The sequence below is a fragment of the Pezoporus wallicus genome, unplaced genomic scaffold, assembly GCF_028554395.1.
Source record: "Pezoporus wallicus isolate ANWC-B61680 ecotype Strahan unplaced genomic scaffold, APGP_CSIRO_Pwel_v1 contig_8341, whole genome shotgun sequence".
NCBI classification, from domain to species: Eukaryota; Metazoa; Chordata; class Aves; order Psittaciformes; family Psittacidae; genus Pezoporus; species Pezoporus wallicus.
In genome coordinates, this window is record NW_026638083.1 from 2,475,832 (window position 1) to 2,493,319 (window position 17,488).

The window sequence follows — 17,488 nt, forward strand, 5'->3', positions numbered from 1 at the left end:
AGGCTGGCTGCCATCCCACTTATTAAGATATTCCCTTCTCTCATTTTTCAGCCTAAGAGAAGGTAAAAGCAGCTCTGACATAGGCAGGCACTCGAGCACCTTTTAGCATTAGACAGTAGTGTAATTTAAGGTGTTTATGTCAGGGATGGCTGTATTTGTACCATGGTTTGTACCTTACAGGGTTCAACCCACGACCGCTGCCACGTTACCCACAGGAACATGACCGCAGGCATCCGCAGGGATGACGTCTGTTTGGAATGAATCAGGCCCCCCAGCATGCAGCTGCGTCAGGGCCTCACGTTAAAGGCACCCTGGTTCGAGGCTCTTCATCTGTGGGTGCCTGAGCAAAACCCAAACATGAGCCAGCCCCATCCCTACGGATCCGCTCTGAGACACATCCCATAGCCCTTGCTGCCACATCCGCTCCTGTCTCCAGCCTCACCAAAGCCAAGTGCAGGCAGGCTGGGATGGGAAAAGAAGGGTGCAAGTGCAGTATTTCCTCCAGCAAATCCCACTGGGCTGCTGTGACTTACCTCCAGTGACAGAGCAAGGGGACGGCAGGACACGAGCACGCAGCCAGGTCTCGGAGGCTACTTGCTGAAACCAGCACAGGCCAAATGCCAACTCTGGTGTCTGCATCTCCGAAGCGATCAGAACGCCCATTGCTCACACACAACGACAAGCAAACTATTACAGGGAGCTATTAAAAATGAATGGACAACCCCTATTGCAAAGGCCAACAGTGAGGAAACATTCTGAATAACTGCTCCGGGGCTCTAACAGTCCTCCTGAGCAAAGGTGAAGCTATTTTCAGCCTCTAAGTCCAAACGCATCACTCAGAGATGAACCCGTACCCATCCTGCCTACCACCAAGGACCTGCTCAGGGAGGTGTGAGGAGCAGGGAAGGGCAGAACAAGACCCTCTGGGTTTGAACAGGAAAAGAGCAAACCTGAGCTCAGCCCTGGGGTAGAGGAGCTCTCAGCAGACACGGTTGGGTGCCGAGTTACCGGGGCTGGATGGGGAGGATCTTGAAGACCTCTCTCCACCCTGAAGCAGGAGAAGGGAAGTTTTACGCAAGCATGACTTGTCTGCAGATATTTGTATTCTGGTAATCCAGCCTATCCTGCTGTTAGTCAAGCTGCATCTACACAGCAGAACTGTTCCCATGGCTTGGAATAGGAATGACTCACAGGGATTATACAAAATTGATCTCATTTATTCCACTAATGCCTAACCCCAATTAAAGGGCAAATTGCAAAAGGTTTCTGGTATCTGACCCCACAGGGGCTAAGCCAGGCTGGGGGGGCTCCTTCCACTGCCTCACGGATGGTGGGGAGGCAGAGACGTTTCCACTAGGAAATGAATCAGAGTATCTCACTCAGGTTTCTGCTCTGAATCACCTCTGCAGGAGTCAGCCTCTCCCCTGACGGCAGAGGAAAACAGCATCCTCACATGTCTCCAAACAGAGACACCCAAAATAGGCTGCTGTGCTATTTCGGGTGTGTTTTCCAATTCCAGACTCTCACTCTTTGTCACCCATATTATTTTCAACCAGGCAAGATCCTGGCCAGACTTACACAGAGTCAGTCTCCACCATTCCTGATCCCCGACAGTAACATGGACTTCATCAGCTGAAGATCTACTTGTTTTCCTTCATTAGCACATTCTGCTCTTGATCCAGCAAAGTACTTTGGCACGTTATTAGATTTCAGTAAGGCTGTTTGAGCTTAAACTTACACGTACAAAGTGCTCTAACGAGCTGAGACCCAGCGATACGGGCTCTCAGATTCCCCCAGGTTCAGCCATTAACTGCTATCCTCAAACATCAGCTAAAATGCTTTTTTGCCTCTGTTGGTGGAGCACACACACAAATGAAACCTCATTTTCCATCAGGCTAATGTGAAAGAGATACCTGTGATTGTCTTGGGGAAAGGAGGTAATTTTAGCATTTGAAACAGGAAACCAGTACAAATGAAGCTTCCAGCACTGTTCTGCTCATGTTTGGCACCGAGTTGTTTCAGAATTAAACAGCTAACAGAGGGGCAATACTGGCCTGGTGATCCGAGTGAGGTTCATATTGTCAAAGCCATGGTTTAAACCCTGCTCAAGCTTCCCTGTGGATCAGCCTTTCGTACCAGCTCAGAAAGGGCTGTTCTAAGCCCATCTTTGTGGTTTGAATTGGGATGAATCCTTAGCTTTGAGTAGCTGGACAAACTGGTGGAGCAACAGCACAAAGCATCTTGAGGGAGATCTTCATGGCCTATGTGAAGGATTAGCAGAGAGATGGGCTCAGCCGATGGACCACAACATGGAAAGTTCATCTTACAAGCTCTGCAGAAAGCAAAGTAAAGGCTAAGAAGAGATGTTGTTGTCCTCCCTGTATACACCTCGGAGTGAATACCAAAGGAACAAAAGGAACGGTTTATCTGGAAATCAGTGCTGGCAAAGAACAAGAATTGGCAGGAAACCAGAACTGGGTTAACCATCGGAGGAGGAAGTCCTCACAGACAGCAGAGCCCCCAGAACTGTATGAAAATCTGTTTGAAGGTAAAACACAACCTGTTTATGGACAGGATTTGGATGATGTCTTGGTTTGGATGCGGGCCAGGATCTGGACTCGGCACCTGGCACATGCCAGGCTGGAAGGACTCCGTGCACTCCAGCCAAAGATGAGCTCAGGCTCCTCGGTGTCAGAATACAGGCTGGCAGGTTGTGAGTGGTGAGAGGACCTGCCTCACCTCACCTCACTCAGCGCCTGCTCTTTAACCCAACGGGGTGCTCAGGATTCACTTGCACGCAGCAGGAGCTGCAGGCTCTATGCATGTGCCTGTGCCCAAGTGTTGAGGTTAGATGGAGTCTTAGCAGCTCGGAGCCTCAAAGTACATTCAGTGGCTGAAGCCCCCGTGCAGAGGTTTGCACTGAAGGTGCTGTAACTGGTCTGTGTACTCACAGATACACGCACACACAATGCCTTATTATTTCCACAGGTCTCTCCTTTGGAAACCCAAACCCAGTTACCTCTCTGACACATGCTGCTTCTTCATCTGCTGGCAGGGAGAAATCAGGAGATGCGAGTTTTCCCACCTCAAAGCTAGAGTTAAGATGTCAGATGAGGGAAGGAGTTTTCAGGTCTGAAATCCTTCCCGGGAAGCTGGAAGCTCTTCTCTGCAGTTGCATTTTCCTACAGGGATTATCATTTCAGCCTCCATCAAGATCAGATGTCTGGCACTAAGAGCCTAGTCTTTATTTTGGGGTTTTCATATAGGTTAGCGTAGGAGTGAGATGCAGACAGATTAGCAAGCAGGTACCATACCCCCAGAACACATGCCTTGGAATATACTGCTCCTCCCTCACTTTGTTCATTGGCAGCCGGAGAGCTGCAGAAGGGACTTATGCCCTCCACATGGGAGCTGATGTTATCCCAGGTCTCGCAGACCCATTAGCTGAGGGCATTGGGTCAAACCCTGCTCGTTTAATGCATATGAGTGGTTCTGGGAATGCAAAGGCTCTCGGGTGCCTGTGTCAGCCGCTAACACAACACGCGTTGCCTCTTAAATGTGCTGCTGGACCGGCTGCTGCTATTGCTTAGAGAAAGAAAAGCTGGGAGTGGGATTATTTTTAGAAGCCTCTGACATACCAAAGAAGTCATTTAGGGCTAAATGCTTCCTGCCTCCCTTTATTGTCCTCATCGCGCAGGAAAATCAGTTAAGTGTAGGTTTAATATTGTTTTGAGTGACTAATACAGCAACTTCCCCAAAGCAGCAGGATAAAGATGGCTTTGTCATGCACAGCACATGCCAACACAGCGTTAGGGCATGAGGGATGATTAAATATCCAGCACAGGCCACTTATATTTTAAAGAGAAGAGCATTTCACATGAAACAGCATTTCTGCAACGAAATCCATTATCTGGAAAATTTCTTGTTATCGGGAACGTTTCCTTAATGAGATTCTTTGATCTCTCTGGACAGCAGACTATTAAAAACTAATCAAGTGGATGTCACCATTAGGGAGAACCCCACTAACTGTCATTTCTGTGCTGTTTGATGTCAACAGCTTGTACTGCTTTATTCGACCTCTTTAATATCAGCTTGGTCAGGAACGCACGGGCTTTGGGGTTTTAATTCGAGCTTCTCTCATCCTGTTGAAGCCGAGCCTCTGAAACTGCTGGTGTTAACATAATGGGGGAAAATGAGTAAATTACAGCTTTTTTAAAGCGATACGGTTCAATATTGTGGCTTTGATCTCAGCAGCTTTCACTTGACTTTAGGCCACGCTCCCTTTTCCTCTGTGCCTCAGAAACACTTAGAGATTCATCCTCCCAACTGCAGCTGATGATTCCCCACTACACACATGGCGCTCCATCTTCCCTGGAAACCAAGGCTCAGCCCAGCTCACTGGGGATTTTACCCCCAGCATCACCCCAATCCATCCACCTTTCCCAGAAGGGCTCCACCATTACCTTTTCTAATAGTTGTCTCAGCTGCTTTGTCCTGGCATCGCGCGAGCACATCGTCTGTTGAGGTGCCACCACTGTGCATATACACCGTCCCTCGCTATCCTGGGCAGAGCTGTAGACCTGCCAGCTTTCCTCTGGGTTGGTAGGCAGCACCTAATGGACACAGGGAAAGATGGTGAAGTTAATGGGGGGGAGGCCTGGCAGGGGCGCAGGACGTGAAGGGGGGCTGAGTGAAGGAAGCAGGGGGGATGTGGCAGAGGGGACCCTGGAGCTGTGCTGGATGTGGAGGGAGGCTCCTCCGAGGGCCCAGCTGGCAAAATTCACTTGTAATGCAAAAATATGGATTGGGGACAAATGAAAGGAGAGCAGGAGCTGGAGCAAGGAGGCAACACAAGAGAAGAAGCGTGGACATGAGGCAAACCACGAAGCAGTGAGGGCTGCAGTGTGCTGAAGGGCACTGAGCACATCAGGATGGGGAACTGCTGCCTGGTCGCTGGTACAAAGCACTTGACTTCTCCTTGACACTGTGGAAAGGATGTGCCCGAGCTACCAGGGAGGATACAGTGTCCGGGCTGAGCAGGGATCAATGAGCTGCTGCAGAGCTCTCCTGGATCCGGCACCAGGAGAATCAGCTCTCCTGAGTAAATGGACACTGGGAGTTACGTTTCCCCCTCCTCTGGCAGACCCTCCTGGGATGGGGATGGTCACCAGACAACCACGTCCCTGCGAATGCTCTGCGGTCAGGACATGCTGCAGTCGGGGAGCCCAGACCTGAACGCGTTCCCCAACTCCCCTCGTGCTCCCTGTGCTGGTCTTCATTTTCCTTTGATCCCACAGCACTTGGCAAAACCCATTCTTTAACCACAATTCAACCTCCGATCACCGTGGAGGTACCACCGTGCTGCCAACCAGCACGGAAAGGCTCCTTCTGCTATTTCCACATACTACAAATCACCTTGCAAATCGTACAGTGGTCAGGGTTGGAAAGGACCTAAAAGACCACCTAGTGATGAAACACCCATGTTGTCAGATGTGCACTAAGAGGGACAGCGACGCAGGCAGAGAATTTGATTCTCCAGCTAAAACAACTGCGAAGGAAAAAACGTAATAAATGGGTTTCACAATCCTTGGTGACATGGAAAAAACCAAACCCCGGCTTCATTCACAACCGGCAGAACCGTCACCTGAAACACTTGACACAGCAGAGCTGTAATTCCTCCGCTCTTTCAGGAGGCACAAGCATGCAGCCTGGAAGCGAAAGCTCCCGTTTTTCCCTGCTAAGGGAAGACACAAGGATTGTTTTCTCCTCAGCCATTCCCAAAGTGCCGAGACCAGGCACGGCACCAGCGCTCCAGCAGCACAGGGAACATGCGGCACGACCGGCACACACCGAAACTCCGCCGCTGCTTTCTCACCCTGTGACCGGCTCCGGTGACGGGCGGGGACGCGGAGGGGACCCGGGGGACCCGCACCCGCTGCTCCTGGCGGCTGCAAAGCGGCCACGAAGGAAACTTCGCAACCCTTTGGCTGAAGGCTCCGGATCGCCCCAGCCCCGCGCTAGGGATGGCTAAACCCGAGGAGAGGAGCTCCCCTCTCTGCACCCCAGCTCCCCATCACCCCGAGGGGCGCTGCCTCTCCCCGGGACGCTGCTCTCTGCAGCAGGAGGGGTTCTGCGGGGTCTGGTGAGGGGCGGCTGAGAGATCCCAGGAGTGCGGGGGGGGGGGCACCGGGGCAAGGAGGGATTTGATCCCCAGGAACGGGGCGGCGGAGCGCAGCGGCTCCGGGAAGCAGGGATGCTCCGGGAGGCAGGGATGCTCCGGGAGGCAGGGATGCGCCGGGAGGCAGGGATGCGTCGGGCAGCCCCCCCGCCGTGCCCCGCACTTACTCCCGTGCTGCGGTCCAAGGTGCCGCCCGTGGCCGCCGTGAGTTTGGTGGTGTTGAGCCCCACGAGGGAGGGCAGCGTCTGCGACATCCAGTTGGTGATCATGGCCATGGTGCTGAGGACGACTCCAATCTTGAGTAAAGGCACAGACATGTCTGCGGGGGGGGGCGCCAGGCACCCTTCATTCTGCACCGGCGCCGGGCTCCATGCCGCTGGGGACGGGCTGCGCCACCCGCCCGGCCACCGCCGCCGCTCGCCGCCGGCCCATCGTCCGCCGCCGCCCCGCCGCGGCGCTGCCCGGCGCTGGCGATGGTGCTGCCGGTGCCGCTGCCGGTGCCGCTGCTCCTACCGGTGCTTCTGCCGGGGCCGCCTCCCTGCGCCCGCCGCCACCGGGCGCGCCCCAGCCGGAGCGGAGCGAGCGGCTGCAGGAGGCGGGACGGGGATGGGAGGGGACCGGGAGAGAGGGAGGGGGGGGGGGGGGGGGGGGGGGTGAGCGCCTCGGAACGCCCCGGCAGCCGGAGAGACTGCGGATGGGAGGGGGGCAGGGAAGGAATCGGGGGAGGGAAAAGAAATTTTTCTTGGGGGAAGAGAGCGAGATTTGGGGAAGGGGGAGCGGGGGGGGGGAAGGGGAGAAAAGAACCGGGGAGGAGGAAGGAATTGCACGGAAAGGAAGAGACTTGAGAGGCGGAAAGGTTTGGGGAGGGGAGGGGAGAGGGGAAAAGCCCCGTGTGTGCGGGGAAGGTGTGGGGAGAGCGGGCACCGGGAGGCGGCGGCGATTTGGGAGCGGGAGAAGGGCTCGGGCGGGGCGGAGGCGGCTCCCCCGCTGCGGCGCGGCCCCGCTGCGCCCCCTGCTGGCTTCCGAGCGCGGTGCGGGACCGGCCCCGGGAGCGGCCTCGAGTCTCGGGGACCGCAGCGGAACAGCGCCTGTACCGGAGACGGATCTGCTCCACGGGACGAAAGCGAGATGAAGGCAGCGAGGGCGGAGGGAGCAGCGCTCCCTGCCGCAGGGATTGCACCGGTCCCGCACAAACCCGTAAGGTGTGGGACCCAGGCGGACCCCCGGGCCGTCAGAGCATCCCCCGCATCCCCGCTTGTCCCCTCAGCACAGTCTGCAAACAGCCCTCTGTCAGCACACAGGGTCCAACACACTTGAGCCCAGTCAAATCACCCTGTCCCCTTCTGTCCCTTTCCCAGCAGCCAGGGCTGCACGGGCAGGAGAGCTCGGGCAGTGTCCGACACTGCCAGGACATCCTACCCCAGAGTTGGAAGAAAACTCTTGGCTTTGGGGATATATAGTCTGCAGTGAGCTGGAGTGAACACAGCTCAGGTTTCCTGAAGGCATTTGCAGAACTGTCCTGGGGACTTCAGAACCAAAGTCTCTGAGCAACTGATCTGCAGTTCCCTGCACAACCTTCCCTAACCGAACCTTTAAACACCCTTTGCAAAGCCAATGATGAAATCAATCCCCTGGCCCTCTCCAGAGGATGGAAGCGACACCCCTTGCTCCACTGGTTCATCACCAGCCTCAGGGTGTTGGAGCAGCCACCACAGCCCTGCTCCAGGACACCCTGTGCACCAGCCCCAGCCTGGCCAACCCATGGGAGCCACCACATTCCCGCTGGTCTCTGACCAGCCCAGACACAAACCTGCCACCTCCAGAGCTGCTCTGCTGATGCCACAGCTCCTTAGGGCTGTGGGTCCCGCTGGGAGCTGAGGGAATGCCCAGTCCTCGACCCACAGGCACTTCCTTGCCATAGAGCATCCAGGCCACTGTATGGAGCAAGTCCCTGCAGGGAAGCAGGAAGCTGCGCCCTGAAACGCCACCGCTGCTGAGCCACCTTGTCCCACCTGAGTAGGACCTTGTCCCTGGCCGGGGATCAGCCCTTGGTGTGGGACCATCCCAGTGCCCAGCACTGCTGCTCTGGGCAGAGGCAGTGGGGACCAGCGAGAGCCAAGCGGGGCTGTTCCTCCAAAGTGCCGGGGAGATGCTGCAGAGCATGAAATGAAAGTGCAGTGAGCAAGTCCACCAGGTGGAGAGAAAGAGATGAGGTGGAATATGAGTGCTGGCACTAGGTCAGATCAGTAAGAAACCACCCCTGCCTCCTGAATCAGACACTGCCTTGCTTGGGGCTCCTAAACTATTTCCAACTTCACCCAGCCCAGAATCAAGCATGGCAAAACCACTGCCACGTCATGCCCAAGGAGGTGAGCACCAAGGGTTTCAGGCTGTGGCTGTAGGACCAGGGTCATCAGGGAAAAGCCTCAGATGGCTTCTATCTATGAGAATAAATCTCAGCTCCCCATTCTGTTCCCATTCAGCCCCTTTTGCTCTAGCAGGTGCTTGCACTGTGGCAGGCACCCGAGAGCCTGATTGCTGCTCTGATTTCACACCACACTCAAGTGTTGCACTTAAATCACCTTAATGTTCATTCTGAAACTCAGTTTGTAAGTAAAGTTTATCCCTTATATTTGTCTATTCCAAACACATACAAAGGGAATTAGACCTACAGATACTTTACTATTTAAAATGGTATTCAGCGGGGTAAGAAGCACTCCTTTGCCTTGCTTTGGCTTCCACCTGCACTAAAAGTCTTATTTCCTACCAGTGCACGCAGGTAACGTCAATGTCACTCTTATGCCCTTCAAATGCTTTGTTATGATTAAAGCTTCTTCAGACAGGCACAGCAAGGCACAGAGAGAGGAGCAGCAGCCACAGGTCCCTGCCAGGGCATGGGCATCAAGCAGGAAAAGGCAAATTACCTTGGTCCCGTCAGAGCCTGCTGCAGGTGATGTGCAGACAGGGAAACCTCTTCCCTACCCGAGTGACTTCCCTGGTTTTGGAAGCCCAGCATGGCAATGAAACAAACACAGCCAGCAAAATACAGTAAGGGCACGAGCGCGATGCAGAACACCTGGCACTGCCTTTACTCAAGCTTTAGCGAATCAGAAGAAAGGCTCCTGGAATCAAGAGGAAGACTCAGGTGATTCTTTTCAACCTGATGGCATTCACTGATGGGCCTTCAGAGCAAAGCAGGACCTGACCTTCAAAGAGCACCTGGCTATTGTAACGTCTGCACAAAGCCCGGGCACCAGCTCTGCGGAGCCGGTTGAGCCTCGCTTCCTCCTCATCACTTCGGTGTTTTTGCACAAGATGTTGCTTTAACATCCCCCCCCCCCCCCCCATGTTGTCACTGAGGTTTTCTTGTCCGATGGGCTCCCTGCAGCACCCTCCCTACAGGTGCAGGAGGTCCCCAGCAAAGGATGGGCTGCAAGGGGCAAAGCCCCTGTGCATGCGTTGTGAGCAGAGAAAGAGGCGCAGGGCTGGGTACAGCACAGACCCAGCCCTTCCACAGTAGCTGCTTACAGTGGAAATACCATCACTGCTGGAGGTGACGGGGCCAGACGTGGCCGCCTGCCTAAAGGAGCCCCGCCAGGGTCAGGGCTCGCAGGCAGGGCCAGTTCCTGTGTGTGTGTGCAGGACACGCCGGTCGCTGTCTCCCTCTCCTGGCTGGTTCAGAGAAGAGGTGCTGAAGCTCCTGCTGCTCCCAAGCCTTTGCGGGGATGGGATCCACGGACCCCAGCGGGAGGATGCCTGTTGAGCGCACGGTGGGAGGCAGGGAGCTGCTTTAGAACACATACACCCGTATTTTAACAGCCTCAACTCCTGCTGCCGCCCCAAGCTGCTCAGTAAGTGCTGGAGGCATCTCAGCTGACACCCATCTCTGGCGAGGAGGATGCGTGCAGCTGAGGAACCAACCGAGGCACCTTCCCAGGGCCAGCAGCTCCTGTCCCGGCAGCACAGAGCTCCATCATGCAGCAGGACACACAGTCCTGCCCTAGGATTGCTGTGCTGCGGGGCATAGCCCATACTCCAGCTCCTTCCACCTCCTCTCTGCACTGGAGACCCGCGAGAGGCTGCAGGAAAGGTCTGTCCTGTCCAGAAGGACCCTGCTGCGTAACTTCAGGGATCTCCTTAGATACCTGGACTATGTGACTTGTCTCCAAAGCTCCCTCCTGATGTTAATGGAGGTGCTCTGAACCAGCCTCTGGAGGACTCTCTGCCTCCACTGACTTCACATCCTTCCTGGCCTCTCGAATGATGCTGTGCTGCCAGGGTCCTTGTTACAAAGGAGCATGGGCTGCATGAGGCAGGGGAGCTGCAGGGTAGAAGGACCCCAAATCCCTCCCCACCAGCCCATGGGGAGCAGGAGGGCTGGGAAAAGCAGTGAGCACAAGAGGCACCCACCCTGGCAGGCAGCATGGGCAACCTCATCCTCACTAAAGAACATACACCTTGTACCCCATCACCTTTGGAGCGTGGCACATTCTGCTGCTGCATCTGCCGTGGGGCTTCTGTCCCTCAGCAGGTCCCAGCTGCCACACAACGAATGACACCAGGTTTCCCTGAGTTTGGGTTTGATTTCCAAAAGTCCTTCTTTTTCCCTGTAACTGCCTGTGCTGTCATCACTCACACAGCCTCAGTCCTGGAGCTGGACCCCATCACTTCAGCACTGTCCTAACTCAGAGCAAACCCTTCCCCTGTCATAGGGAGGGTGTGGATGGACAGGCAGGGAAAGTGAAGGAAGGAAAGAAAAGGGCAATTAAAGACCCCAAAGTGCTTTGGGAACAGTGACCAGGGTGCTGCAGATCACTGCCAGCTCCCGGTGGGATGTGGTGTGAAACTGCCTGTGCCTGCTGCTGCACCTTTCGGGATCAGGCAGCCCAAAGTGCTCCAGAAAGTTAAGCCCAGCTACAGACACTGGGACTATTCCTCTGCAGCAAACCCTGTGCAAGCTTCCCTTTAGCCATCTGCATGGTGAGCAGAAACTGCAGCAGAAAGAACACGATCTTTGTGTTACACTGGACACAACAACCCCCTTTGCAGGTCTTCCCTTCGCTAAGCCTGTGTTCAACTAAAGCTGCTCATGACACTAAACCCGGGCTCTAACAGCGAGTGCCAATGGTGTCAGAGCCCGGGGGCTGGAGCAGAGCCTGCTACAGCCAGCGCAGGTTTCCTGCCACTTGGGTGCTTTGCTTAGGGATGATGATGTTTTGGGTGCACCCCCCTGGGTCAGTCGTCCACCTCCAGTCACAAAGTGCCTTCACACTGAAATCCTGCTCTGAACATTGGAATCCTGCTCTGAAACACAGCCCAGGGCTGACCGTGCTACTGCCCCACCGCTACCTTCCCAGGAGACCTTTGGCGTTTCGGATGGGTTTGAATGCTGCTTCCCAGCTGGGAGCCAAAGCCTGGGTCCTGAACAGGGAGAACCCTTCCCAGGGCCAAACCCCAGGACAAACCAGTCCAGGGGCTGGGAGTAGGGCTCCTGGGCTCAGCTCTGGGAGGGCAGTCACAAGCAATAGCGACAGTCCACAAAAGAAGCAGGACTGGGAGTTTTAGGTGCTCTTCCCGCACAGCTCACATCAGACACATCTCAGGCTGTGCCTCGGTTTCCCCAAGTGCATTTCCCCTCCTGGGGGACTGACTTAACGTCTCAGGTATCCCCCTGCCCATGCACATCTCCCAGAGTGTGGCCAAGGTAACACAGGCAACAAACCCCAGAGATGCTCTCTGGGTGTCCCTGTCCCTGCCTTGTCCCCTTTGGTTCACAGCTTCGTCACAGCAGAGCAAAGCCAACACTTACAACTCAAGAATTAGCTCCTTCCACTCTCAACGCAGTCTACAGCCTCCGTCTAACTCAGATAGTAATTAGTTTTGTATTACTTTACATAGTGATGCTAATACTGATTACAAGGACAGATAACTGGAGCAATAAATACAACCCAGGGCTGGAAATTACCTTTTTTATTGGTTAAAGCTGAAGTTAGTGAAATCAGACACAAATTGGTTTATGAGATGAGGCAGCTGCCTCCTGTTACCGGCTGCAGATTCCCAGCTTAATCCCACTTCTTCCCATGTGCACCCCTGAGAGGTGAGGGAAGAGCCTCAGCACCAAAGCGGGCACTGGGCAGTGCCCATGGGTGCACGGGAGCCAGCACAGCAGAACACGGGCAGCTGTGGGAAGGGCAGCATGTCCTGGCAGCTCTCATCCTTCCCATGAGAACAGCCCCAAAGGGACCCGAGGAGCTTTCAGGAAAATCAATGGCAGAATTGGCTTGTTTTCCTCCTTGCAGAAGCCCTACACGTGCACTGACTCCTGCGGCAGGAAGCGGCTGCTTCCTGCGTGGTTGCAGCGATCACTGGGGAAGTGGATGTCAGCGCCGTGAAACTTTGAGGAACGCAAAGAGCTTTTCACCAGTAACAGCTCAGCAGCCAGCAGGGGGAAGGACAGGCTGGACAGACAGACAAGCAATGGCATCCTGGACCCTCTGCCTTTACTACAGCAGCCCAAACTCTCTGGCAGCTCTGTCCTTCTGCATGTGACAAGAGCATCCTTAGAGAGCATCAGTTGGCTTCGCTCCTCTACAGCCACCACGGGACCTGCCCTGCTTCCCACTGAGAAGACAAGGAGAGAAAGCCTCGCATTCTGCCCAGCACTGCATGCACAGCCAGGGCAAGGGTGCTGCACCCCCATCCAGCCACTGCACCCCAAAACCAGCCACTCGGCCCAGCCTCAGTACCTCATTTGGGTTATGACCTGTGGGGAGCCAAGGCAAGGTGCAGAACAAGTTAGGAGACCTTTGGCAGGGGATCAAGGGGCAGGCAGGGGCTTCTGCAAGGGCCTGCAATGGGGTGGGAAGGGGCTGTAGCGGCAGCTCTCCCCTTGTTTCACACAGCCAAAACTACATCCAGGTCTCTAAGCCCCGGGGGTGCATTCTGCACATCCCCTATGTGCTCCCAGCTGGGCATAAGCAACTTCCTCCTGCCCAGGGGACCATCAGAGGATGCTGCAGCACCAATACCTTGGAGATAACTCCCCTCCCTCCATGAGCTTTCCCAGCACCCAGCTGGAAGGAGAACCACATATTCCCACCCTCCAGCCCCATTTAACAGCCATCCCTCTCCCCATTTCTGCCTCATGTGCTGGCCTGCCAGTGTCACTGCCGAGAGGGGTGGCAATAGCTTCTGCATCAGCAAGGAAAGCTGCCTAAACCGGCAACCTCTCTCCCCTGGCACAGGATCTCTGTAGGGGATGGGAGAGACTCCACACATGTGACAGAGATGTGAATCCAGCGTGAATTAAACGTGAAGACACTGAGCTGGGCGGTGCCTGGGCTGAAAGGCGTATTTGGGGATTGCATCTGGCAGCTGTGCTTACAGGAATGAGATGCTCAAACTCTGAAGGGGCTCTGCAGTGCCGAGCAAGTCAGCAGGCAAGGAGAGCTCTGCATGGCCAGCATGGGGCCTGGCAGGACCCGGTACCTGCAGGCAGCAAAGCTTCACTGGACACTGCAAACCAGTCAGCAGCCCTTGCAAAGGCAGCTCGCCAGAGGCAGGGCTTTAGCAGGGGCTTCCCACTGCCTGGGGTGGGCTGGGGGTCACCACCAAAGCCACGCACAGTGCTCAAACCCACCCCCATTTAAAGTTGGTCAGAAAGTTGGGAGTGCTGCATCCACAAAACATAAGCAAGCAAAGGAAGCAGCAGCCAGGCACCACAGCATCCTTGGCACAGGAGGTGACAACTGTGTCCTTGGAAAACCCACCAATGCAGAGCGATGGGGCCATCACAGCTGATGAGAGATGCGCAGCCCCTGGGGAGCGGGTACCAACCACCCTGGTCCCCAGGCCCTCTGTGCACCCCGGGGCTGGGCAGAGGGGAGGCTGGTGGGGCCGGGGGACAAGGGCCAGCCCCACACGCTGCTTGGCCACGCTGCTGCCATGGCCTGTGCTGGGAGCCCCGTTTTGGGGTCCATGCTGGTGGCCGCCGGGGGCTTTGTCCATCGCGGCGCATGCGCACGCCCCGCACATCCTCCCGCACACAATGGGCTTCTCCTGCGCTCTCACTTGCGGCTCTGGATCCTTCCCACCCCTCCTCATCCACACAGCTCTTGCGTTTCTTTGCTTCCCCCCCCATCAAACGACAACCTTCCCATCCCTTCTCTCCATGCAATTAAAGCAGCTCTGTACTTTCAGCCGCTTCTTCCTGGGGGCGGCAGAAATACTCTGAGGGTGTAAAGCCAAAAGGCTTCAGCTGCTGAAACTTCAGCACTAGGGCACTGACAGGAGAGAGCATTGTCAGCAGGAGAAAGGGAAAAATAATCTACATAAAGCATCCAGGATGAGAGCCCAGCTGCTAATTGCTCCTACACTAAGAAGCCTCCATTCCCCTCCTATTTATAGCTTCTTTTTCTTTCTTTCTTGCTTCCAGGCAGCATCACAATTAACCCCACAATCTAGAGCATCCTCTTGCAATTACTTTTCTTCCTTGCCTCAGTGACTGGGAAAAAAAAAGCCACCAAAGACAACCTCCCTGCCTGCCTCCCCCCAGTGATCTTAAAGAAGTCAAATAGAGTTTTATTTCCACTTGCAAGCGATGTCTTTCGTGTCACACCTTTCCCCCTCCTCAGCCTCACTCCTCACTCAATGCAGGGGCTGGGACAGCAAAGGCAAGCATCAAAATCCAGTAATAAAGAGAAAAAAGGCGGAGGGGGGAGAGGGAGATGAATAAGATGCTCCTTTCTCCCACCAGCCTGTCACCAGTGAAACATCAAGGGACATTTAAATGTCACCTAAACCCAGCAAAGCGACCCCCACATGACGAGCTGGGGTGGACGAGGGGGCAGGAGGGGCCATCACCGTGCACTCAGGGCTGGTCCCTGCGGGGACCCGGGACCGGCAGCCCCGAACTCTGCCGAGTCCGGTGGCGGGAGGGGGGGCTGCAACTTTCCCTGCAAGTGGGGCAGCAAATGGGGACCCCCCCACCCCGGGGTGCCCCAACACCCCCCGGGGCCGCCCCTTCCTTCTCCCTGCGGCTCGGGGTCCGGTGTCCTGAACCCCCCATCCCGCTGCCCCCATCCAGCCCGGGTCTGAGCAAAGTGGGGGTGCGGGGGGAGTGCGGGGGGGGCTGGTGCTCACCCCAGTTTTCTTTTGTGCTGTCGAGGTTTAATAGAAAATGGCGTTGGGGAGAATAGGGAGGGAAGGGGGAAGGGTGGGAAAAGCAAGAGAGAGACCTACTTGGGTGAGTTCGGTGCCCATGAGGATGAGGAGGCAGAGGGTCAGGAGCTTGCTTGCCGGTTGCATGGCGCGCACCCCGTCCTAGGCAGCTCGCATGCAGATCAGCGCCGGCGAGCCCGAGCCGCCTCCCGCCGGCAGCGGGGCTTGCTTCCCACCGGGAAAAACACGGGGGGGGAAAGGCAACAAAACGCAACGAGACCCAGAGCCCGGCCGGTTTTCCAGGCGGCTCTCAGCACCCCCGGGAAGCAGCGCAAGGAATCGGCTCAGCAGAGCCTGCACTTTGCATATTTATTGGGATCCCGGTTCGCTGCTCTCGGCGCTGGCTCCCGGCTGGAAGGATGATTTGTTTGTTTTTCAATGGCTCCCCTGATTGAAAACCATTCGCGAGGAGAAAGGCAGCGGAGCACGAGGCGATAATCGCGGCTATCGCCAAAAGTTTGCCTGGAAAAGGGGGGTGCTGGGGAGAGGACAGGGATTTAAAAAAATAAAGGAATTGGTAGGGCTGGCTGCGAGCAGGGGCTGGCCGGGGAACAGGATGTGACATCAACTGAGGCGGGGGAAATTTAACTAACCACGGCCGAGGGAGAGGGGGAAAACCAGCCCCGGCAGCGGGGGGATGCTGCGGAGACCCCCTCCCACCCTGGGCTCATGGACCCGCGGAGCATCCCCCGCTCTCCGGGGTGCCCGGGGGCAGGCGGGTGCAGAAGGACCCCGTCCCCCCCCGCCGCCAAAGCACCAGCTCCCCGAGCAAAGCCGCCTTGGCAAACCCACCCCGCGGAGGGCTCCGAGCAGCCCCCGCTGTAAGGCTCAGCCCTCGGTTAACTGAAGGCAGTGGCAGCCCTTAATTAAATCATACAATTAGAGGTGAGCACCCCCTCGCTCTGCAGGACCCTCCCTTGCACCCACTCCCAGCACCCGGTAGAAGGTCCGGCTGGTGCAGAGGGCTGCAGCAGAGCCCACCCGTACTGTGGCTGTGACACCCCCCAAGTCCATGGGGACCCTTTAGCCCCCATTTCTCTCTTCCACACACTCCAGTATTTCCCGAAGCAGGGTTTTCCCAGGACCTCACAAATAGTGTGAAGTCTCGGGATGTGGCAAAGCAGGTGAATAGCATCATCCCTCTTTTCCAGAGGTGAGAAATGTGATGCAGATCTTCTCTTAGTATTATTGAATGGTTTAACAGAAATCACTTGCCACAGGCCCACCATTAGCAGGGGCCCCACAAGAGGATTTCCCCCCTTGATTGTTCATTGCAAAGGGTTTCTTCTGGAGTCCTCTGGTACCAGTTATTCCCAGCGTGAAGATGGGGTTTTTGCCTTTCCCAAGTCCCAGCATCACAGATTGCGGCATTCAGCAGAAAGCAGGAAATCTGCAGCTCGGTGCCTGAGGCTCAGTGGGGACAAACAGCTGAGAACAAACTGGATAAAGACTTCTGGATGCTGCCATCAGCAAACGTCCAAGGGGAGGTTGTTCCGGACCTCCTGAGAGTGAGTTTAGCAGCATCCTGCAGCATCAGGCAGCTCTTCTCTAGGGAGGGCATCAACACATCAGTTCAATGAGAGCTCAGACAGAGGCAGCTCTGAGAGCAGCCATGGGAAAACTGCGTCTCTGACCACCCCATATAGAGCTCTCTTTAATATACTTCCCTCAGCACCTCCCTTTAAGTTCAATGCTTTATAGCCCATAAAAGCTGAGGACCTTTAAAAAGCATTAAGCTCCCCTTGACTTTATCAAGAGCAGTGCGATGAGGCCAAAAGCATCCATGGTGTGACAGGGTTTGAACATACACTCCCCTGATGCCTTAGGTGTTTTAGTTAGCTTTTTATTTTTACCACAGGCATCACCCAGCCCTGGCAGGGATCAGAGAGGGACAAAAACTTCCCTCAAACCAAGGGAAGGAGGGAGGATGAGTGACTTGTATGTGGTTTTGTTTCCCTGCTGGGTGCACTGCTGAAAGTGCCTTCAAAACCCTCCCGAGCAGGTTCCCATTAACCCTGTGAAACGTGGTTGATGCAGGTCAGGATGCTTCATGCAAGGGCCCAGGCACGTCTGGGGCTCAGGGGGCTTGAA

General features: G+C 55.6%; 1 protein-coding gene across 2 annotated transcripts in view; it reads right to left on the minus strand.

The window, feature by feature from the left end:
- OLFM1 (olfactomedin 1) overlaps positions 1-15,955 on the minus strand; it is a 29,481-nt gene extending 13,526 nt beyond the window's left edge. Inside the window, exons 1-2 of one of the 2 annotated variants that reach the window (XM_057409162.1) lie at positions 15,419-15,955; positions 4,464-4,613 (exon numbers count right to left, since the gene is read on the minus strand). In XM_057409162.1, the coding sequence (XP_057265145.1) occupies positions 4,464-4,613; positions 15,419-15,484 (216 nt within the window). In that variant the 5' untranslated portion in view covers positions 15,485-15,955. Of the gene's footprint in view, positions 1-4,463; positions 4,614-6,345; positions 6,771-15,418 lie in introns of those variants that run through there. The other variant, XM_057409160.1, reaches the window with a different exon arrangement.
- Positions 15,956-17,488: the final 1,533 nt, after the last annotated feature.